Genomic DNA, 25,730 nt, shown 5'->3' with positions numbered 1-25,730 from the left:
GCACTGAGGGAGGCCGAGGCAGGAGGATCATAAGTTTGAGTCCTACTTGAGAAACTTAGTTAAACTCCATCTCAAAATGAAAAATAAAAATGGCTGGAGAAAGAGTGCAACGGTTGAGCATCTGTGATTACAATACCCAGCGCTGCAAAATAAGTAAATGAAAACCATGAAAATTAAAATGTTGAATATTAACTTATCAAACCCTAAAAATACCAGATACTGTAAATAAAGTATAGATACATCTCTGACAGGACTTGATAGATTGATGCTCCATAAATATGTATAAACACTGTTGAATTTAAAAACCTGGAACTTCCAACATATTAATTCTGATTTTACCTTTGCCAAAGATTTATCTATTATGCCAAATGTGCTATGATCTACTCAACAAGGAATAAAAAATACGTACAAGAATTGGTATTTCCACCCAAGAGTTTATAATCACCCAAGAAGAAGATACATATAAAACCAACTATAATATATAAAACAGAACATGAGGATGACACATAAAGTTCTATAGAAGAGGTACAAAGGAGTGCTCAATTCAGCTTGGGCTTAGGGACTACTTTCTAGGAGGTTTCTTTTTATCTGGATTTTAAAGGATAAGTAAGAACTAGGCATGGGGAGATGCAGTTGAAATGCATCCCAGAGACAGAGTATGACACAAGGAGGTATGAAGACAGAAAAATACAGAGCCAAGTGTAAGCTACGATGACTACATGATTCATTACCACAGCTCGAGAGAAAAGCTTAAAAAGGAGTGGAACTGTGCTTCTGGGAAGATGCAGAAATGTGTTTCACTTATTCCTTCTTTTAAGTATAAGTAAAATTCCTGGGGGTAATTATATGCAAATGACTCTGAAGGGTGGAGAGAAGAAATAAAGCAGTTAGGGATCTCACAGCCCAAGGAATGATCCAATGGCAAGTTTCCACAGATGCTGCAAAACCAGAAATGCCAAGTGGCACACACAGAACACGCTACTCAAATGCAGGCAAGTTCCATATTTTTCTCAAGTGCACATGGAACATATTGCAAGACAGATCACATATTAGACTGTAAAACAAGTATGAATAAATAGAAAAGGTTGAAATTATTAGCCCTTTCCATAGGCATGCATTTTTATATCAATCTAGCCACAATAAAATAATTTAGTGATCAACAAATTATACATGTACATTTGAAAAATCCACGAATACATCAAAGTCGAACTGACCTCTCAGTAACAATAGGTCAAAGGAAAAAAATCACAAGTGCAATTAAAAATATTCTGAGATAAAGGAAAAGAATGACACATCATTAGAAAGCACACATTAAAAGCAGTCCATGGAAGAAAATGCATCGTTGTAAATATGCATATTTCAAAAAGCAGATCAGTCTTAAATCAGTAATCTTTCCCCTTAAGAAACTGGATAAAGAAGAGCAAACTCAATCGAGAAAGCATAGGAAGGAAATAATAAAGATTGAAACAGAAATAGTTCTGTAGAGTAGAAAAAAAAAAGAGAAAAATCAGTGACACTAGAGTTATTTCTTTAAAAGATCAACAAAACTGGCAAACCACTCATCTGACCAAGTTATAAAGGGGATACAACTCCAAAGACTAAGGTCAAGAACACAAGAAAAGACATTATTATGGATGACAGAAACCAATGTAAAATAAAGAGCAAAGTAAAAGAAAACAGGAAGTAGGGAGGCAGAGCTTTCTCAGAAGGGAAGAGGATCCAGAGATGGGGGCGGGGAGAAAAGAGAGAAAAAAGGGATGAAAAACAGGAATAAAGATGAAAAGGGGATAAAGATGTGTTATGTACATGTAACAGTTTCACACAAGGAATGGAAACATTATGTACTGGAAACATGTACTAATAACATGAGACATGAAAGTATTTTTAATGGAATACTATAAACATTTGGATACTATCAAATTAAATAACCTAGGTGAAAACAATTAATTATGAAAGAGGCACTAACCACCGAAACTGACAAAAAGAGAAAAAAAATATGAAGAGTTTATGACAAATAGAGAGACTGGATAAGGAATAGAGACTTCCTACAAAGAGGAGCTGAGTACCAGACTGCTTGAGTGTCTAATTGTGGTAAATATTTAAAGGATAAAAAACAAATCTTCACATATTCTTACAAGAAATAGAAGAGCAAAATTTCCAAAGTTATTCTCAGTAGCAAATAATACCTTGACACCAAAACTGGACAAATCACAAGAAAACTATAGACTCATATCCCTTTCAAACAAGGGCACAAAAATTCTCAATACTAGAAACCATTTTTCTACAGTATAAGCAGTGCAACCACTACTTTCATCCTTTTCAAATATAAATACACTTTATTTACTAATATGTTTGGACAAATGCATAGTCCATGGCGCCCTCAAAGTTGCACCTAATCTTTTTTTTTTTTTTGTACCAGGGATCGAACTCAGGTCCTTGCACTTGTGAGGCAGGCAACAGAACCACTGAGCTAAATCCCTAGCCTGCACCTAATCTTGAATCTTAACTCATTTGGAAAAATAAAAGCCTCAAATCAAAAAATAAAACCCAACCAACCAAACAAAAACCAGAATACTTCCTTAAACTGTCTTTAAAGTGGATGCATACTCCCAACTTTCTGAATATCAGCCTCCTCATCTATAAACATGAGGGCCTTGCACTGACGAGGTCCTACCTGCCTTCTCATAGATCTAGAATAATATGGTGAAGAAGGCTTTGAACTCAAAAAAGAAAAAGGGCAAACTGAACAGATGCTTTCAGAACAGCCTGTTCTTTCCAGTCCTACAGGACAGTGGAGAAGGAAGAGATAGGAGACAGTACAGCAGGAAAGAGGGAAGAGCTCCCGGGCCAGCTTAACCAGTGATAAATCTGTAGAAAGTTTAATATTAAAAGCAGAGAAGGAAGAGGAATAGAAATAAAAACAAAATACGAGTAGATTTCACATTGGGTTATTCTGAGTCCTTCAAGAAATAGAAAATAAGAGAAATACGTAGATAAGAGATTTATTAGGGAAAAAGCCTGTGAAAGAAATAAGTAGGGAGCTGGGGGAGGGCTGAGAAAGCTATCAACATGCAATGGAGAAAGAAAGGGGAAACAAAGGAAGAAAGGAAGATGGAGCGAGTGCATCATCTACTTAAGCAAGGTTGTTGAGAGATCCACAAGCCAAAGTCTCACACCCGAAAAGTCCTGTGACTCCCGGAATACGCCTGTCTTAGCATCCTTGACATATTCAGTCACTGCCCGGGACCATCTACAGGAAGCACAGCTGGGACACAAAGAGGATGCTGGGTTCCAAAGCACAGTGTACGAAGGAATTGATCAATTATGCTCTCCGCAGTTAAAGATGGCTGTCATACACGAGATACCCATCCATTAACTACATTGCAGAACTTAAATCACCAGTCTATAAAATGATGGTGCAACTACATGCTCCACCCCTCTCCAAGAATATCAATACCCCCTCAAAAAGGAGATAAAAGCACAATATACGGAAACTTCCAATAATGAGAATTTCTCAAACTGCCATGTCTGTTTCTTGCAAACTTACTCTAGCAGTCTCTGAGCATCATAGTATCCAATCGGATGAACAGGAATATTCGGAAGGCCAACAGCCTCCGCAATGCCATGCCTATAAGCATATTCTGAAAGTAAAATGAACACATTTCCAATTAAAACTCAATCTCTTTCAAACAGATACCTGTAAATCACATTAAACACAGTTTAATTTTGCTTCTACTTGTATTGGTAAAAAAGCCATAATTCCAAATGTTAGCAAGAATGTGTAGCAATTGAAATTTCATACATCCCTTGTCAGAGTTTGAAAAGCAATGTTCAACTGAAATGTGCACTATGGCAGACAAAAGGCATAATAGATATTGTGAAATAGGAAGAAAAGATCCAAAGGGGAAGGGGAAGTGGGAGGGATTGGGGAAAGGAAAGAAGGGAATGGAATTAATATGAGAAAATGAAAAAAATGGAAGCAAAGTCTTTGTAAATAAGGATGGGTGGAGGGGTTGAAGAGAGGAAAGGGAATGGGGAAAAATAAAAATCAAGATATATTATGTAAAGGTACAAATTTCCAATGATGAATGTCATTATATTGTATATCTAAAATGTACCAATAAAATTAATTTTAAAAACATGAAAAACATATATACATGAAAGGATCTTGCAAAACATTTAAATCAGTCACATTTATATTATGCAACAAATTTCTGACCATAGGACAAGTAACCAATCTATGTATGGCTCCACAACACAATGCTACTCAACAATTAAAAGAAATAAACTACTAAAATGTGCTAACATGGAAAAATCTCACCTTGTTACTTTGAGAGCAGCATGTTAGGCCCAAAAGAACACCAACCATTTATATTTATGTGAAGTTCAAAGCCAGGCAAACTAATATATGGTGCTATATATAAAAAAGTGGTTGCTTTTAATGGGTGAGTCGAAAATTGACAGAAATAGACAAGCAAAAACTTCCCAGAGTGATAGAAATGCCATTTTATTTTGAGTGACATGGCTTTCCAAAATTGACTGCAACTTTCAAAACCTATGCAATTTATAAACTTTATTAAACTGAACTCAAGAATCTTTGATTTTATTGCATGAAACTTTACTACCAAATAAGTATAGACTGATATATTTTCAGATTTAAGAAAAATTAAAGCTCTATTTTCTCTTTTTTCCTCTAAGTTCTTAAATTATCTAACAATAAAAAATGTAGGCAATTGCACAAGTTTATTATTTATGAGTAAAATGATATAATGATATAGTATATGAAACTTTGTTTTCTAATTCTTTAAAGCAGTGGTGGCATTTGCCACAATACATTTAGCACAGCGGTCTGCCTTTTATCACTGAGAGTTCTAAAAAGTTTGTCATCCCTGCTCTAGGGTAATACTAAATAGGAGATGAATAGGTGCAACAAAGTAGGTGAAACGTCTTTATTTTGTATATGTTAGAACTATTTAGCAATCAAAATTGAAAAAGGAGAAAAAAATTTAATGGGCACAAAAAGGAATTCAGTAAATGTTAGCACCATACAATAATATGATTTTCCCCTAAAATTCCATCATTTAAAAATAAAGATAATCAACAAATATTTAAGCTAATTTCATTATAATTTTGCAAGTTTAGCTCTTTATAGCCAACAATTTAAAAGTTTCATTTTTAAAAAATTTAGGAATAAAATAGTAGAGTAAGTAAATTTCAGGCAAATTCATATTGTTTTATTATAGTATATGTTGTATGAAAAAGGAAAATAATGACAATCTTAGGAGAATTTATAAAGCCAAAAATAGACATACGCTTTAGAGGAATTGACAACTTGTACCAGCAGATTCTTCATGTGACAGCAAAATCTGACTTGGGCAGACATAAGTTTATTTGTGTTTCTTACCCCCACTTACTGTTAATATTAATACATGGTACTGAAAACATTTTCATATATTTGTTTCCCCCATTCTGTCTCAGTCCCTTATGTATTATGAATTATATAGTATATGTACCCTATTACTTTATCTTGCAAAAATATCTGAATTTTAAAGCCTGTAAGGCCCAACAGTTCCAAATATAGGATAAAGAATATGAGTCAATACTTCACAAAATCTGAAACTTTTATGTTCCAAAATACAACAATTTTTTAAAAGGATATCCTTAGCCCATTGTGTCAAAGGAAATTAATACAATCGCTGGAAAGCTCTGTTAAATTTTTTGTAAAAGTTGAGGCCTGACCACTCACCATTTGCTGGGTAACCTGGTGTGAGAGGGTCCCCTGCGCCATTAAGATTTAAAATATTTCCACGCTGGACACCACCTCCAGGAAGATTCCAACCATCTGGATAGGATGCCACCCCAGGAGCAAAGTAATCAGCAGGGTCTGAGTACAGAATTACTCCTTTGGCCCCTGCCAGCTGGGCATTTTTAACCTAGAAAACACAATGTTCTTTTATAAGCTGTTTGCCTAGGTTTGATATATAAATCTCCAAACATACACTTAAATGAGTAGCTGAGATTTATCTTCAACCCTTTATTGTTCTGCTTGCAACAAGGGACATGTTACAGAGAATTGCCTTTTTCATTTTTCTAATTCACATTCTAAAAATGGATTAGCTCTCAGAACAGCGGATTTGGAAAATTCCTATGGCAGCAAGTACTTGATGTTTTCTTCCTCTATTCTAGAAGCACAATAAGCAAGGAGACTCTCAGGCCAGATTCCTATTTGTTCTATAGTCAAAAGGGAGTATTTCTGAAATTTCATTTCTCCTAAGAGGAAAAAGGCAACAAATCAAGTGACAGTAACTTAAAAAAACAGCTAAGTGAAAATTGGTTTCTTTCATTTTTTATAACAATACATATTCAAATGTAATTTAGCAAATATTTTTGGAGATAATATTTAAAACAAAGACATTGAGAGTTAACAAGAAACCTGGGGCACATTTCTTTGTGGCCACAAGAGAAAACTGCATAAATGGGGAAAAAAAAAAATCTGCTGTGTTTACCCTGGCCTACACCGGCTGAATTCCAGGGATCCAGGTACAGTCTAAAAGTACTGCCTATAAGCTGCTAAATGTGTTATCTCTGAAATGTGGGCGTTTACAAAATATGAGGGGATCATGGACCTCAGAAATAACTTTTTATATTGGAAGAGAAGGAAAGATGACCTTTACCTTATTTCCTCTAAAAATTTTCCCATATCTGGCAATCACAATCTTCCCAGAGCAATTAACCTTCATGTCCCGCTCCAGTTTAAAGAAATCTTCAATCCGTGCATAATTAACATACACTAGATCCCCCTGTTGAGATCAGGAGTGAGTTAGTATAAAACAGGACTCTCTGCAGGAGGGAAGGCTGATTTCTTTGAAAGACCATGCAAAGGGGTCAAACATGAGCCCGTATAAGAGATTCAAGGAAGAAGTGAATGTAAATTGAGAAAGTAGGTAATTGGGAGATGTAAGAATTAAATAATAAATTTTTTGTTATTTTTATTTTATAATCTAGATCGATAAATACTTTTTTCAGATCATTTTCTTTTTTAGTACATGTGTGTAATGTATAATGTGCACATTTCTTATGTGGAATTGGTATGTGTACGTGATGCATCTTAATTCTGTTTTTTCATCCTTTTTCCCTTCACTCTGTCCCGTTCTCCATCTCTTGATTCCTTCCCGTTTTTATGCATGTTGTTTTTAATCTTTTATTTAGCACCTATAATGGTGCAGAAGCACTCCCTCAGAAAAATGCACATAAACATAAACATTGCTGCATGCAATTCGAAGAGGTCAAGCTTCTAGGTAAAGAAGCCTTGATGACAGCTTTATTTTCTTCAGGGTGCTGTTATACATAGCAGTATAATGGGTGTTCACAGCCAACAGGGGAGGAAGAATGATCAGGTTGGCAGCTCTGGATTCTGTCATTAACAGGATCATGTGCAACTATTAGAATGCCTCTGAGTCTCAACATTCTCATTTGTAAAATGACATGCTGGCTTAGATCAGCAGTCTTGCATCAGTCTTGTTTCTCTAGTCTTTAATTTTGAAAAGTGATGTATGCATCCATATATTTTACACAGGCATCTAAATTTTTTCATACTTTAAGTATCTGCAGAGAATGTAATTTTAGCACACTATAAATATTAACATTTGTAGAAGCACATATAATTTTAGAAGCATATAATTTTTATATAAACAGAGGAATGTGAATACTGTGTGTACTTACGTACTGTTCAACAGCATCTATTTATTTAAACAAATACACGGACATGTTCTTCTCTACTGTCAGAATGCTATCACTCCTTTTCATCCTTGAACTTGTATTTTCGTCTCCCTTCCCCTGCAGCATTTTACTATAGAGTGTATTTAAGAGAGGTTCTAGGATGGATTGCCCAGATTCCTCCTCAGTGGGGGATTTCTTGCTTCAGCTGCAGAGAAGCTCTCCCTGAGTCCACTCCAGCTATGAATCCTGTAGGGACTGCCTCAGCTGCAGCCCCCTTGCCCAAGGTCACGCCACTTTTTCAGGTGCCAAACAGTTAACAACTTATTCAGATGAGCAAATAAAGATCTGGACATCTAAGTCCAACACAGGACAATTCTGAAGACTTTTTCAGAGCTCTGCTGCCCCTGAGCCAGCACTTTAGTGTGACTTTTTTCTCCGCAGGATCCAGCGGTCCTTTCCCTCCCTCTCACAGACATAGATTACAAGGGAACATTCCTCAATTATCATATAACATATCAAATCCCATTTCAAATTTTATTATCTTGAATCCAGGTATACTGGAAAGTCTTTTATTAATCACTCAAATTTCCTTAGGTGTTTGGATATAAATAAAACGTTTTAAAATATATTTCCTGTGTATTAAAAAAATGCTTCAGCAGTATGTTATCAATATTATACCAAAATGAATTTAGCATTCACTGAACATCTTTTAAGTAATAGATAACAAAATTTAACTAGAAATCTCTTAATGCAATGAATGGAAAGATAAAGCATTGTCTTATAGTCTACATGTGAATGCGTTATTGCTAGAGTTAGACAAGGATCAAAAGCAGTCTATTCACATTTCTTGTTTCTACATGTAATTTCTAAGAAAACTTGGACAGAAATGAAAGTTTCATTATGGAATTGCCATTACACGTAGCCAAGTCTCATCCCCCAAATCACACACTGACCTGTCAACCAAGTTGTTCTTAACATATCAGCTGGAAACTTAATTGGATTCACTTTTTATTTACAAAATGTCAGGCCAGCTAAAAAATTTGGGATCCAGCTATTAGAATTGTTCTCTCTGTTAACAGTGAGCATGACATTTCTAACAGTCTCTTTTTCTCTGGAGTCTCAGAGATTCTCACAAGGCAAAGAAATGCTTCATGTGTGTGATAGGATGGAGGGGGAGGCATCTTCCATTTGAAACCCAAGAAAAAAGATGACTGTAAATAGAGAGGTAAGGACAAGGTAGCTGCAGGGCCTCATCACAAGCCAATTCTTGGTTTCATTTTTGGGGGGCAGGTACCAGGGATCAAACTCCAGTCCTTGTGCTTTCAAGGCAGGCGGCAGAACCACTGAGTTAAACTCCCAGCCTCACAAGCTAATTCTCAACTCCAAGAAGAAAGAGTATACTGGGCAGCTGATAACCCATAAATGAATTTCCCTAATGAGTCCCACACGTGCCGTTGGTAGTTTTCATGCTTTCCATTTTGAAGCCTGTCCCAGATGCTGTCCGACATGATCTAATATTATTTAGTTACAATTTTCCTTTTTGATTACATTTTACATAGCATGTACATAATAATAAATTTACACCAAATACTAAAACAGAGTTGTTTCCAAATTAAATCTAAGATTAATTTGAAAAATTTGTTGAAGACATTATGTATCAGGGTTCCAGGCGATACAACAAATCCCTGCACTTGACAAATGTACATCAATGTGGATGGAGGACAATAAGTTACGTTTAATATCTGAGCAAATTATATAATGTATTAAAACTTGATGAATTCTATAGAGAAACTAAAATTAGTTTAAAAAGAATATGCAAACAATGAAATAGTACTTGAGTTGGTATAATTTTTTAATTAAGAAGGAAATGTTCCAAAAGTAAGATTTGAATTTTTGATTCTGTAATAGAAATACATTTTGTTTGTTTTTGTCTGTTTGTTGTTCAGATACAGGGTCTCTCTATGTAGTCCAGGCTGGCCTTGACTCACTATGCAGCCCAAGCTGGCCTCCAACTCACGGTGATCTTCCTGTCTTGGCCTCCCAAGTGATGATATTATAGGCTTACACCACCACACCTGGCAGGAATTTTTTTAGCTACTGTATCTTGTCCTAAAATCATTGCAATATTACTGCAGTATTAACAACAACAATGTAAGTCTGATTTACAATTGTTAGCTCACTCTAGAATTTCCTCCTTTCCTATATTAACAGCAGCTACAAAATTGCTAACCAATTAAATTTCAGGAAAAGGGTAAGTTTATCCTGAATAAATATCACTGACTTTTTGATTTCTTTAAATCTTACTAAAGTTGCTATCTTTTGATAAACTGACAATCCTCACAAAACAAATATGATGGAGAAGGGACTAGAGAAGACATTAGTTTGAAAATGACAGTAAACTCTGAAAATGAAAATGTGTGACAGATAGGTTCTCTTGTCACTTCTCAAAAGGGACTCCTCACTACTCCTTAGAAAAGAGCTTTGTTTGCAGACAATGGCCTTCTTGTAGGACGTACACTGTACCATTGTTCCACAGCTGTGAGTAAATATAATCTTGCAAAACTGATTTAGAATTTCTCCTGTTTCCTTCAAGCTTCCAACTTCCTGCCCGGTTAACAGAGATAAAATTGGGAACAAGCCGGTTCCCAAAGCCTGGCTTTAGGTAGGCCTTGTTAGACAGACTGTTAGCCTTCACATAGACTACTGAAACTCAGAAGACGGAAACCAGAATATGTGGCTTAAAAATCTTCCAAATTATTATGATACACAGTCAAATCTGAGAACCACTAGATTAGACCGCATCAACCTGTCAAAAGTAGAGTCCTGTATTCCACACTCCAGAGAAGTCAGAGATAGATTCAAAGATTACTCATAGTGAAATGTCTTAAACTCATATAAAAATATATAATTTACAAGAGAAGTAGCGCTCTATTGGCTGAAAAGCATACAAGCCAGAAATCTCAGCTGATATTTGAACATAAACAGCAATCCCACATAAAATAGTACACAGTGGTACCTCGGTTCATGAATTTAAGAATTGTGGAAGGAATTAAATTTGTGTATTGAGGTACCACTGTACTCCTCCAATCCTGTCATTAATTTGAAACTATTTAAGCATACTTGAAATAAATGTGATAATGAGCTCTATGATGCTGTCTTATGAGCAGAATAATTATATCGAAGTTTAAAAATTATTTGGTGGATATTAATTGGTTACTCAGGAAACCTACAAACTAGTCTAGGTAGAATTTTGCACTTTTAAGAAACTGTCTTCCTATCTGGAAGCATAATCTACTTCTACACACAGAATCTTTTTCTTGATCCATATATCTCCTAGTGTTTTTCTTTATTTCTTTTTCTTTTTTTTTTTCCCCCTCAATTCTTAGGATTGAACTCAAGGGCTTCTCATTGAGCTACATCCCTAGCCCACTTTTTATTTTTTCACTTTGGGACAAAGTCTTGCTAACTTCCCAGGCGGGGCTCTATCTCGTGATCCTTCTGCCTCAGCCTCCCTGAGTGCTGGGATTACAGGAGTTACCACACCTAGCTGATTGCTCTCCAACCAGCTAACACTCATCTAATATGATTTTAAAAGTGTATTTGATTTCATAGCTGTTTTAAATAAAATTCCTTCATTACATATTCTGGAGTCATGTATTATTTATCCATATATGTTTATCCAGTCTGATATTACTTAAATGAAGATTTTTTCATTAATATTTTGTACATTCTAGTGATGGAGATATATCACTGTAAATAATGGAGAGAATTAATAAAAAGACCCAAAAGATAAAAATGCATGGAAACAATTGGATAATATCATGATTAAGGATTTCTTTTCAATACAAGTCAACACAAAGTGAAGAGAGAGCTGAAAAATGACAAGAAGATATTTACAATATCTTAAACAAATAGGGAATAAATAATTAAAACATGTAAGAAACACATTCAACTTAACATGTAAAAGCCTAGAATTTTAATAAGAGAAGACAAAGGCTATAATTAATCATTTCAAAAAATGACAAGCCAGTAGTTAATAAATATGTAGGTTTAGTGATGCATGCCCTCCTTTGTGATCAGAAACACATGAGTTAAAGCAATAAAACAATTAAATGGGCAAAAATTCTAAAGTTATATATTTTGAAGAGCTTATAAACCTTGAGGAGGGCTGGGGATGTAGCTCACTGGTTCTGGCACCTGCTTCGCAATTGCAAGAACCTGAGTTCGAACCCCGGTACTAGAAAAAAATTAATAATAAACCTTGAGTAAAGAAGAATGCTTATTCACTATCATTGGAGTGTAAACTCCTACAGGCTGGATCTTTGGAAATGAAGGCTTCCCTTCACTGTTGAGATAATAGGGATTTAGAGATAAGATGTGTGATCACCACTAAGAGGTCGGAAAGTTAATTGCAGTGTGCAGAATATGAAATACTATACAACCATGGAAACTAATGACATACTTTGACACAAAGCCACACAGATTCTGAAAGTACTGTTGATTGCATATAGTGAGAAATCACATAAGGTCTACAGTATAATGGCATTTATACACATTCAAAGTGTATGTCACACACACACACACACACACACACACACACACACTACAAACATGTATTTTCAAGAACACATGGTGAGGCACATGGTGTGCCATAACCAGAAGAATGAAGCTAGGTAACATCAGCACACCTGATATTTAAAATAAAATAGACTCTCTTCATTTCCAGCTGATACACCTCTGTTTCTTCACCTCAATTATAAAATAGTTACAATGATGGCGAACATTTTTATACCAATTTTTTATTTGAGGTACTGGTGATTGAACATAGGGCCTCCCACAAACCGGAGAAGTTCTTTACCACTAGACTACATCCCCAACATTTACTTTACTTTATTTTTGCATGGGGTCTTGCTAAATTGTCCACACGGGGCTCAAACCTGCAATCCTCTGCCTCCACCTCCCAAATAGCTGCCTCACATGCCAGGCTTATGTGATAATTTTTAATGATCAAAAATCCCAATATTGTATTATTAAGTATAATGATAACTATTTATTAGAAATAAATTTCACATAGCTAACAGAAAATATTCTATTGCTTGTGAGATTTTCTTAAATTAGAAATACACTGATCAATTAGTCAGTCTGCAGTATTTTGTTACGCAAGCACAGATGAACCAATGCACTCAACAAGTGCCAAGTACTGTGCAGGAATCTGGAGATTAATTTTAAAAATTTAGATGATATACATGCATAGTTTATTGAGGAAATTGCCTAGAATTTTCTAGAATTGTGCTCTTAATTTGGAAATGAAGATAGTACCATTATGCAAGCCCTTTGCAATTAATGTTTCCACAATTATAGTAAAGTATGTAGGATATTCACAAAACAGAAATTATTTAGTAATAAAATAGAACAAATTACTATTAAATACTAAAACATGGAAATTTCACAGATTCTACACTTACTTAAAAAAGCCAGACCAAAAAATAGATGTCATACAATGCTATTTATGTAAGTTTCTAGAATAGGTAAAATTAATATATAGTGGCAAAATTTTGAATAACATTTGTTTTGGGGGTGTGTGAAGTTAAGAAGGGACATAAAGGAATATTTTGAAACAATGATAGTATTCTATATACTGATAGGGTTTAGATTAAACAGGTATATGTATTTGCTCACAATCAACGAAAGTATAAGTTTCTGAGTCTCACCGTGGTAAATTTCATCTGAAAACAGACGTCATGCACAGAAAAAAGGTCAATATTCCTTTTTCTTACTAAGAGGCTCTAGTTTCTTAAATGTGGGTAAAGGGTGAATTTGAATTCTGTAAAGAATCCTCTTCTTGCCCTTTAACTATGGCTGCACGCATGAGCAGAGAGGGGCTTCCGCTTGCCGTTTTACTTTCCTGTATTGCATGCTTACCTCTGGCACTCCTTGTGCAGAGAAGGCACTGAAAGGTGGTACAATGTCTGAGACATTTTCATACCCTGCAGGAGGTGGTTCAAATAGTGATGTGTTGAAAATCTAGAGAAACAAATACCATCATCAAAAAGTAAATCAGTGCAATCAAGCAAGGAAAAATGCAAACTATCTCTTGTGTCTGCAGACGGTTAATTAATCCTTCAGTATTTTGATAGCAGATATCAGATTCCCAGCACTGTGCTGGAAGCTGTGAGGAATAAAGGAGGTGAATAAATTTAGACCTGTTCTCAAAATCTATTTGAGACACAAATAAGCAACAAAACACAAAAACCAACAACTAGTTTTAACAAAGTATGGTGAAAATTTCATGAATAAAGGAAAAAGAAGTCAAGAAAAGACAGTAATCACGATCTTCCAAAGAGAAGAGCTGTGTCTTAAAGGAAGAATTAGCAATAGATTGGGGGTCAGCAAACCTTCCCCTCTGATTTAGATACAAAGTGCTTCACAGAAGATAGGGAGTAAATTCACCCAGGAGGTCCCTGAGAGAAGCTGAAAACACTAACTTTTGATTTAGTAAACAATAAAACAAAACAAATGCAGTATTTCATAGTAATCACAGTCACTTATAATAGTGCTAAAATTATTCCTTAGGAGCAAATTAAATATTAATTTCATCCTAACAAAAGAATTACACGGTTGGCAGATCCATACCCAACAGTAGGACACACTAAAAAGCATTTACAATGAATTTTTAAAAACCACAAAACAAAATGTGTATCAAAATATGTAAGTGTAATGTTGAGGTGGAAATACAAAAAGTTAGGAATAACTCAGAATTCAAAAGAAAAGGGAAAGAAAGACATCAAAGGAATCCTGAGAGCTGGCACTGAAGTATGTGCTGTCATCTGCATGTTGAGTGCCCTCAAGGTCCACGTGTTGAAGCCTTGGCTGTATTTGGAGGTGGTGGAACCCTAGGCCAAGGAGATGGGGGTTTGAAGGTGTCACTAAGTCACTGAAGGTGACTGTGCACCCCCGGCCTCTCCCTCCTTCATTCTTGGCTTTCTGGCCACAAGAGTTGGTAGCTGCTCCAGCACACATTTCTACATTAGGCACTGGCTCATTGGAGGCCCAGAGCCATGGGATCCCTTTGCAATGGGCTGGAAACTCCAGTGCCATGAACCAAAAGAAATCTTTTCTTTTGTAAATTAATTACCTCAGATATTTTGTTATAGTAACAGAAAGCTGACTGGAACACTGTGCTCCACCACTTAGTTGGATCTATCAAAGCCTGATGACAAACAAAAGGGATAGAGTAATTCAGAGAATCTGAAGTCAGTCCAAATAATGGAGTCTAACAGGAGACCCGTGCATAAGCCTGGTCTCCAAAGAAATATGTTCTCTACTCTTAATGACAAATTAGAAATAAACCTGTTCTACAGAAAGTGATGGTTGAGGGTAGAGGGGGTAGATCCAGAGCGTTCATAACCCTACAATTTTCCACTCACTACCTACGTGGAAAATAGTGCCTCAAGCTGAAAAATAACTACTTTAAACCAGCACCAGGTTTATGGTGTCCCCAGGCTCATCAAAAATGATCAAGGGGAACTAGCCTTAAACTTAGTCCTTAAAGAACCCTATGAAAGAACTCAGAGCTACAAATCACTAAATACATACAAAGTTCTACAGAAAAGACTGGGCAGAAAGAACAGAAAGTAATATCACATTTATAAAGACACACTCATCATAAAGATGATATTGAATTAAAATTTAAATGAAAAATAATGTGTGGGTAAAAAATAGACAAAGGTGGGAAAAATGTAAATATTTAGGAGATTTGAAGGAATAATACAGCATAAAGCACAGAATCATAGTAATAAAAAATATGAAAAAAATTAGCAGATCAAAAAATGAGACAAAATGAGAAGGTTCAAGGATACATGTAGCTTTCTAAAGAAAAATAAGAGAAAGAATATGAATATATAATGAATAAAATATTCCAAAAATGATAAAAATTATGCACTCTTTAGATTAAGGAGGCCCAGTAAATTCCAAAATGAATAATACAAAATCTACACCTGGTCCATCATAGAAAGCACCGCACCAATACTCACTATGACAATTAACTTTAGCTTTTCGTTATAAAGAATCAGACAGACAAGTGCAAGCCCCCCCCAAAAAAAGAATCAGATAGAATAAGGACACATTAACGAAAAAGAGATTTCAGCCAAATAATTTACAAACTCATACAAATATAAAATATTTAAACCAAAGTCAAATGATACATTTTTGTTTTCAGTGAAAAAAAGAACACTTTCAGGAACTGAGAAACATAGGCTCTAAAACAAACATCTAAAAGTGTCAAAGGTTACTGTCCCACACACTACATTATCTGATTAGGATATACTTAATTTATAAAGTAGACTAAACCAAATGATGCGGTCTTTAAATTCAGAAATTTTAAAAAATTTAATAATTTTAGAATCAAAGAAAAAACATGAAAAATATAACGCAACTATATATTAATGATAATTAAAATATTTCTGCCAGGGATTTAGCTCATTGGTTCCACTGCCTGCCTTGCAAGCCCAAGGTCCCGAGCTCGATCCCCCTTATAAATAAATAAATAAATATTTCTTATGCAAACTCATGAGATCTAGTTGAATTTGTTCTTGGAGGAAAATTTATAGCCTTAAATTCATTAGATGAAAGGCTGAACCTCAGTAAGTTTTCAAAAGGGGAAGCTAAAAAGAACAGCAAAGAAGAAAGACAAAAGGTAGCATAAGATGCAAAGAGGGTAGGAGAGCCAGTTATAAAGTAAAAACAAAATTTATAAAACATAAAGCAAGGATATATAAAAAAGATTGCAGAAGACAAATGTTTAATCAGAAAAATTAACATCTCTCTTTAGATTAATGAGGAAAATAGCAAAAGCACAAAAAATAATATTAGATATAAAATAAAGCATATCTACTGCTACTACACAGTTTTCAAACATTAAGAAAATATTAGGAATAATCATGGCCATAAATTTAAAAAGAGATGAAATGATTTTAGAAACATGAAAACTCTCAGGTGTGGTGCTACAGGCTGGTAATCCTAGCAAGAGGACAGAGGCAAATTCAAGGCCAGTCTGGACTACACAGTGAAACCACATCCAAGAAAACAAAAAGCAAAAACAAAAAGAAAGAAAGAAACCTCATTAAAAAAATGAGAACCAAGACTTGTCATGTAGAGGTACAAGATACCAACAATGAATGTAACTGTACTGTATCCCTAAAATGTACCAATAAACTCAATTAAAGCTGAAAAAAAATCTAACAAAATTTTATAGTAAAGAAACTAAATCAGTAGTTAAGATTTTCCACAAAATAGTGTGAAAGCCAACTGATTTTCCTTGCGTTTCAAAAACTAAAGAAAATATAAATGTAACACTACCTTCTCAAGAGATTACTAGAAACAATTCATTTACAAAACAAGCATAATACAGAATTATACCATAACAAGTAAATTGTAAAAAAAGGGGCTAGACATGTTATGAATATAAACTGAATATACATCAATATATTAATGTAAACTGAACATTGCTAATATTACAAATTCCAGCCATGTATAAAGTTAGATTAGCATTAGATTATTACTTAATGTTACCAGATCAAGAAAGAAAAATTGCATGCTCATCTAAAAAAAAAGTGCATTGATAGAATTTGACATAATCCATAGCAAAACATTTTATTAAACTTGGAAAGGAAGTGAATTAAGGTAACTTGATGAAGATTATAGGAAATATCAAAATTAGTGGTAAAACATTAACACCATTTCTTTGAGATCAGGAGAAAGTCAAGGCTACCAGTTATTAGTACTTCTGTCCAACATTCCCCATAGGCCCTGCCCAGTGCAGCAATACAGGAGCGGGAGTGAAGTTGGACTGATGTTACACCAGACCACACAGCACCAGTTTTCTCCTTTTCATGAGGCTGATAGGAACTCAAATAAAACCAGACAAACTGCAATCACTAAAATATCCCAAACCTCCAAATTCCTTATATTTTTCTGTGACCCAAACAGGGTACAACATCATCCGAATCATGGGATAAGATTACAAGAAAAATTATGCTAAGGTGCAGTGCAAACACATCTAAAAGCAGTTACAGCAAGAGCATATGAAGGCTAGTTTCACTGGATTTGTGGTAATCTTCAATTTTACAGCATCACAAAGAATTTTACCCAAACTTTTGAGTTAACAGCTAAAAAATATTTTTAAGGTCAAGGAAATTATTTTTTGGGGGGTGACTTTATCAAAGTTGGGTTATATGCCACTATTAGAGCATTACTCACTTTCCATGATTCATCCCAAATTATATATTTTGAATATAATTAAAACAACTTTCATTTACAAATTGCTATTTACTTTTCATCACATAACAGGGTGATATGAAATGGCTGACCCAAAAACAGAGTGCTGTTTAATTTTTTTAAAAACTTATTACAGTAAAAGACACACTGACATTAATCTCCCTCAAAATACTCTCACCCACTTACAGCAAAAACACTTATCCCATTATTCCTGCCTCTTTCTGAAACAGTTCTGGAAGTCCTCTTCTGTGAGTATTTTTAAGCGTTGTGGTCAAAAAACATAGCAAATGCTGCCACGGAATTTCATCCAGTGAAAAAGTAGGCCTGTAAGAGCCTCATGGTGTGTCCTCATCCACCTTATTCACCGGGCTTCTGAGTCTTCCACAAAGTCAGAATTGTCATTGAGGGGTTAACGTTTTGAATCAATGAAGCTCATCGAGGCAGCAATGACAGTGCAACTAAAGACTCACACACACACACACACACACACACACACACACAACATTACAGAACTGCTTCAGAAAGTGGCATTCTCTATGGTACCTTATTCTGAGTAAACGAAGATAAAACAATGTACAGTAAGGAAAACGGATTTCTGTAGGTTGTTGCGCTGTATGCTTGCAATCTCAGCATGCTGGGAAGCTGAGGCAGGAAGATCATAGGGCTGAAAAATTTAGTGACTTAGCAAGCCTTTACCTCAAGATAAAAACAGTAAATGAGATGGGGCTAAAGTTCGGTGTGAACTCAGCACAAAAACAAAAAAACAACAAAAAAGGAACGAATACTGGATTTCTAATAGGATTCATAGGTTACTAAACATATTTGTTGCCTGTGTGTGTGGGAACTTGCAAAGAAGAGAGTAGAAGGAATCACAGTCTATGTTATAGCTCAGCCCGAATAGTCATAAACAACAAACTATACTGGCAGAAGGGAGAGGGTGAAGAGAGCGTGGGTGATTCAGGCTGAGAGATGAACGTGGAGCTGAACTGTCACAATGTCACTGAGTAGAGCCAGCACATGAGATGAGGGCAATATTTTCATGGTACATGTTTGCAGCACATAATGATCACCTTCCTCATGGGGAGTTGGTATGTGTACATTATACACCTCAGCTCTTTCCTCATCTTCTCCTCTCTTCCCTTCTCCCTTCTTCCATCTCTTGATCCCATTCCCAAATGCAAAATATCTATCTCTCTAGTCCCGCTTAGCTATCTTTCATTTTGCTATTTATGCTTTGGGTTTCTCATATAAGAATAACCATGTAATGCTTAAGTTTGTGTGTCTGATCTATTTCACTTAATATTATGGTCTCAAGGTGCATCTATTTTCCTATAAATGACTCAATTTTTTTATGGCACAGTAGTACTCTATTGTGTATAAATACCACATTTTCTTTATTCATTTGTTGATGGACATATAGGCCACTTTCAAGATTTAGCTACTATGAGTTGTTCTGCTATAAACATGGTTATGTATGTATCACTGTAATCTAATATCTTTAGCCTTTTTTGGAAGATAACTAGAAAAGGAATAGCTGGGTTGAAAGGAAATTCTAATTTTAGTTTTCTGAGTAATCTCCATATTGATGTCCATAGTAGTTGTACTAGTTTACATTCCCACCAACAATGGAGAAGGTTCCTTTTGCCCTGAAGCCTCTCCAATGTTTGTTATTATCTGGTGGTAACCAAATGGTGATTTGTTATCATTTGACAGTAGACATTCTTTCTGGTATAAGATGGAATCTTAGTGTTATAACTCGCGTTTCTGTAATGGGCAGAAATGTTGAACATTTTTCATGTATTTATTGGCCATTTGTACATTTTCTGAGGAGGGTGTGTTCATTTCAATTTCTCCTTTAAAGATTGGGTCTTTTAGTTTTGGGGGGGGTCTAAATTTTTTTGAGTTCTTTATATATTCTAGATATTAGTCCTTTGTCCAAAGAACAGCTGGAAATTTTTTTCCCAGTTTTTAAAAGAATACTTTTAAGTTTTGAAAAATATTTTGTTTTGTTTTGGTTTTTTGAGACAGGGCCGTGCTATCTGTTCAGGCTGGCTTGAGTTTACTCTGTAGCCAAACTGACCTCAAACTCACAGTGATCCTTCTGCCTCAGCCTCTTCTTGCCTCAGCCTGCTGACTGCTGGGATAACAGGCATGTGCCACCATGGCCAGCATAAAACTGTTCATGCTTTTGCAAAGTTTAATTGTTAACCATTTTCATTTAAAGTAGCAGTTAACATGGAAAGCTCTAAATCATATAAAGTAATTTTGCATGGGATTATATCAGTGATTGAAAAACATTAATTATCAAGATGAGACTAATACATTGTCAATAAGATGAGGATAGGTGCATATTTTGAAAATAACTGAATATTCAAATCATATGACATTTTCAGTTCACTGATTAAGCCGGGCATGTTTGAAACTATATATAATTTAGAAGGTTTAGTAGCAAAAGGCCTGAGGGAAGCTATCTAGATGAAAAGAAGCAGTGCTAGATAGATATTGAAGCCTCAAATCCAAGTAGGGGTGAATAGTTGAATTAAAGTTTATGAGTTTTCACAGGGAACATGTATCGTGATAAGAAGTATCACAATTATCTGCTGTCTTCTTTTCTCTCCAGCATGTGCCCTTAACTGCATACAAGATCATAAATTCTTTAGAGTCTTTAGAGTAAGTATCATTCTATAGACCTTCCCTCAAAACTGCCTTCGAAATGCCCGCATACAAGTTTTTGGCATAGACGTGAACACTGGGCCTCAGGAACATAATCATTCATTGCTTCTTGACTCTCTGGCTAAGATTAAGTAGAAACATAACAGTTAATGACCAATGAAAATCTGCTTTCGGACCTGTACAATGGGTTTCTGAATAGTCTGGCAACTGCAAACCTATGCAGTCTTCACAGTATAAGCCTAACAACATACAACCTTATCAAACCCTATCTAGTTTAGTTGCTTGGAAGCTTGCATCATAATAAAAAGCTGGAAACAGTAACTATCACCAAGTATTCATTTCTCAGAATATTCTCAATATCACATTCAATTAAAATATCATAAGAGAGCAATGAGATATTTAAGAGTAATGAAATATTATGATTATTATTCCCAGGCTCCAATAATGTTTATTTCCATTAATATTCCACAGTGTGATGGGGTATTTTCTTAACAAGTATCTGAAAGAACAGACTGAGGAAAGATCTTTCTTTACCCCTCTTGCTCTTCATCTTACCTCATGCCCACCTTCAGTGATTACTGAGATGTAGTTGGGATGCGTCTCATTTGGGTAGGACAACAGGACATCATAATGGGCTAACTCAACAGAATCCAGGCCAAATTCTTTCCACTGGGATTGAATTTGCTTTGCAAGCTCAAAGTTTTCTTCTGTTCCTGCCAAATGTGGTACTTGTGTAAAATTACTGGTGAACAAAAGTTGAAAGTGGTTAAAAATTAATGTGTAGTCAGCCCTTATTCCAAAACAACAAAACAAAACTTCCCCTTTTATTATGCCTATTGTTCATATTTATAGTAAAATAAGTGCAAGAGACAGAGGAAGGTTTTCCACAAAGCAAAAAAGTTTAAATTCAAGGCCTGTCACTTGAAGGGTCCCTTCCAAAAACCTGGGAGGTGCCATAGTAGATTTTTATGTACAGCTTAATTCTGCTGAAAATTAATATAGATGTGAATGTGTCTGGATGACTGTGTACACATATTTATGGCACACACATAATATACATCATATATATGGAATGGTCTTTTCTTTTTCTTTCTTTTTTTTGGGGTTTTTTTGAGACAGGGTCTCACTATGTAGTTGAGACTGACCTGGAACTCACTATGTAGCACAGGCTGGTCTCAAACTCACAGCAATCCTCCTGCCTCAGCCTCCTGAGTTCTGCGATTACAGGCGTGAACCACCATGCCTGGTAATGGAATGGTCTTTTCTATAAAATTACAACTTGTCTTCATTTAGGAATCTTTCAATCACTAAGTGGATTGCAAACATTTTTAGACATAGGCACTATGCTAGTATTAAACAAAGACTTCATACTTTAAAAACTAAGCATTCTGATCAATTATATGCAAGTATTTTATTTTTAGTTGCTTTGTAAATATTTTTTAAATTTAGTAATTTATCTCTCCCACTTTACACTATTCAGGAAGCAGGAATAATTTTTTTTTGGTACCACTTCCACTTGTGAGGCAGGTGGCAAAATAAATTTGAAACTATACTAAACGTGCTCTCCAATTTCATCTTTATCACAGCAGTATGGTTATTCCCATTTATAGATGTGGAAATAAAGGCTCAGGAAAGTAAAATATTCACCCCAACTTACTTTACTAATTAATTAATAAAGATGGAATTCAAACTCCTGTCCAACTCTAAAGTTTTTTTTTTTTTTAACTAAAATGCATGCTCTTCCTTGAAAGCTCAAGTCAGCAAATGAAGCTCCTCAACCAAATCTGGTGAGCTGCCTCTTTTTGTAGTGTGCAGCCTAAGAATAGTTTTGACATTTAAATAATTAAAAAAGAAAGAAGAGTATGGGGCTGGGGATTTAGCTCAGTGGTACCGCTGTCTGCCTCTCAAGCATAAGGCCTGGTGTTTGATTCCCAGTAACAAAAACAAAACAAAACAAAAGACCTAGAAGAACATCATTGTGCGGGATGCCAATATATGAAATTCAAATTTCAGTGAACATAAATAGTATCTTGTCAGATTTTACATACTTATCTGTTGTATTTTCTAGGGCTTCAGCTATAGCAAAACTGAGTAGTTAAGACAAAGATCAGCTGGTCCACAAAGAGAAAAATGTTGCTGACTCTTGCTCCTGAATATGAAATATTAGATTCAAAGTTTGAACAGAATGGTACATGTTCCAAATGAACTGTGCATATAAACTTTCAAGTATATGCTTACTACAGGAATGCCTTGATGTTCTCAGCTTTCAACTCATTCAGAAATGCCTTCTTCATGCCATACTGTGGAACATTATTGGTAGCTTCATTAGAAGACTTTATAAACCACCCTGTAAAATGAATCAAAATCCAGAAATAAGATACGAGCACACAGGATAATCTTATTTTTCCTAATTATTGACTTTAGCACATATAAAACATAAATTATCAATTACCTATGATTTTCTGCAGCTTAATTTCCCTTTCCTATTTCCACTGAAAAAAGATGATGCAAAGAGATCTTTCTTTCTTTCCTTCTTTCTTTCCTTCCTTTCTCTCTCTCTCTCTCTCTCTCTCTCTCTCTCTCTCTCTCTCTCTCTCTCTTTCTTTCTTTTGGTACTGGGGATCTTTCTCTCTTCTCTCTCTCTCTCTCTCTCTCTCTCTCTCTCTCTCTCTCTCTCTCTCTCTTTCTTTCTTTTGGTACTGGGGATCAAACTCGGGACCTTGTACTTGCGAGGCAGGCAGCAGAACCACTGAGCTAAATCCCCGGCCCGATGCAAAGGGATTTTTAAATTATACAAACAAGTACAACATATTTTAATACAATTTCAGTGATACATGTTGTTATTCTAAGAAATGTTTTTATGAGGAAATCAGCATGTATGGTGTTGCCTGCTGAGCATTCTGGCACATGCCTGTAATACCAGCATTCAGGAGGCTGGGGCAGAAGGATCATCATAAGTTTGAGGCCAGCATGAACTATATAGACAGGCTAAGGCAAGCCTGAACCTCACAGCAAGACTGTATCTCAAAAAAACAAAAACAAAAACAAAACAAATAAATAAATAGATTGCCACTTATAGAGATAAACAAGACCTTTGGACAATGATGGTTAAAAAAGGAGATCTACCTTCTTCCTCCAGTGATTGCTTATTTGTTGACTTAGAATACACATTTGATGAATGTTTATAATGAATTAATTGTGAACATATTTCAAGTTCATACATTATTTCACAGAATTGATAAAACTCAAATGCTTAATTTGCTTTGGTTCAAAAACTAAAATTAAATTGCTAAGATTTTGTGTTTCCAGTCAAAATAGGCTTGAAAAGTTGAAGTTCAGAAAGCCACAGTGAAGTTACAATTTACCCAGCATCTCCACAAAACATTCAGTGAGCGCCCAATGAGGCCAGAAGCAACGGAATTCCAGATCGTGCAAACAATTAACTTCCACGGTTTGCTTCAGATCTGAGGGGTGGGGGCATTATTACAGGGTCTCTAGATAAATTATGTACTCTGGAAATAAAATTGTTACAAACTCAGCACCCAGTCAGCTTTCATGGAGCTTTCCAATTACAGTTCATTATACACAAACTTACATGCATATAATCATGCATACTAAAATATGTGATTGCACGGAAGGTTTGTATGATTCCACCTGTGCATCAAACTGAAGTACTTGGATGAGACTGTGGGATCAGGGAAGACACTGAGGATGGGATATCTAAACTGAGATCAGAAAAATGAACCCAAAGAAGAGCACAGAGGCTTATTGGGCAGAGGAGAATAGAAAATCCTAAGGAAATAGGAAAAAAAAAGAAAAAAAGATAAGGAATCTATTGTTTCAGCCACAACAGTGGGTTAGGGTGAGTGAGAGAAACGCCAGAACGCCTTTTAGACACATACAGGAGGTATAAATAGCACGCAAACCTTGTTAACTCTTAATTCCCATTTTTTCATTTAATAAAATGGAAACTCAATTTGCAACATATTCTTTTTGAGCACTATCTCATTTAAGCCAGCAGCAATCTTGGGTGGCTACTAATCCTTATGTTGGAATTTTGTTTTGTTGTTTTCCAGTACCGGGGATCAAAGTCAGGGCCTTGTGCTTGCTAGGCAGGCGTGGGGTCACTGAGCTAAATCCGGGGCACATATGTTAGTTTTGAGGGAGTGTATGGCTCAAAAATCTTTTCAGGATTCCGCAGTCACAACACCATCTAGCAGAAAACTGAATTTAGATCAACCCGAGTAATCCAGGCCTTGGTCTTCCGCATCTGAGGGAACATTCACAATTCACAGCTGTAGATTACCCGGTGAAGCGTTAGAGTCAGAAGCATCTGCTTATCAAGAAGAAATGACGTGCCAAGAACCTCAAAACGGGGTTAAGAGTGTTGCATGCTATTTCATTTACTATGCTCAGTAAGAGATAGATATTGTCCTCATCCCGAAGACCGGGAAATTGAGGCTGAGACTCGGTAACTTGTTCGAGAAGTGGTGGAATCAAACTTAGAATTCAAGAGTCTGAGCTTGCTTGGGCTGCTCAGGTTGCTTGCAGTTAAATCTGGAAATCAGTACATAGGAGGCAACACAGACGCCCTAGTGCTACGGATCTGTTCTCAGCGCTGACAACAACCCGACCCACTTCTCAAAGGTGCCTCTGCTCCCTCCGAGGTCAGAATGCAGCAGAAGCTCCCACAGCAGCAGCGCCCAGAGTTCCACCGCACTCCGGAGACCGAGCTAAAACTCCTCAGGGAGGTCAGAGCCGCCCCAGGCAGTGCTCCTGAGCGATCGGGTTCCCAGCCCTAGAAATCGCCCCTGGTCCTTGGGATCCAGCCCCGGGAACCCTTCCGAGTTCAGTTTCAGCTTTGTCCTTTCTACTCCGTAGCCCGTGCGGCTCTGTCCCACAACAGCTTGTGCAAAACTCCTCGACACTCCTGCCCGGCGACCCTGCGCCCACCTCGCGGAGACACGGCCTCACCGTTGCGCCTCCCCAAAGCTGTCCCGGGGACCCCGCGGCAGGGCCCCGCGCCTACCGAAGAGAAAGCCCAGCAGGAGGAGGCCGCACGT

At 36.1% G+C, this 25,730-nt stretch overlaps 1 protein-coding gene across 1 annotated transcript in view; it reads right to left on the bottom strand.

Annotated features, from left to right (window-relative positions):
- Positions 1–25,727, bottom strand: part of Folh1b (folate hydrolase 1B) — a gene marked incomplete at its 5' end in the record, with an annotated part of 57,501 nt that extends 31,774 nt beyond the window's left edge. The window contains 7 exons of the mRNA XM_010633781.3: positions 3,548–3,641; positions 5,747–5,933; positions 6,675–6,800; positions 13,642–13,743; positions 21,223–21,409; positions 22,906–23,014; positions 25,697–25,727. Of these exons, the coding sequence (XP_010632083.3) occupies positions 3,548–3,641; positions 5,747–5,933; positions 6,675–6,800; positions 13,642–13,743; positions 21,223–21,409; positions 22,906–23,014; positions 25,697–25,727 (836 nt within the window). The remainder of the gene's footprint in view (positions 1–3,547; positions 3,642–5,746; positions 5,934–6,674; positions 6,801–13,641; positions 13,744–21,222; positions 21,410–22,905; positions 23,015–25,696) is intronic.
- Between the last annotated feature and the right edge of the window lie 3 nt (positions 25,728–25,730).

Source organism: Fukomys damarensis, unplaced genomic scaffold (assembly GCF_012274545.1).
Source record: "Fukomys damarensis isolate Sample0158 unplaced genomic scaffold, DMR_v1.0_HiC HiC_scaffold_16, whole genome shotgun sequence".
Taxonomy (NCBI): domain Eukaryota; kingdom Metazoa; phylum Chordata; class Mammalia; order Rodentia; family Bathyergidae; genus Fukomys; species Fukomys damarensis.
The sequence above is the reverse complement of the archived record's forward strand: the minus strand, read 5'-3'. Positions and strand labels throughout refer to the sequence as shown.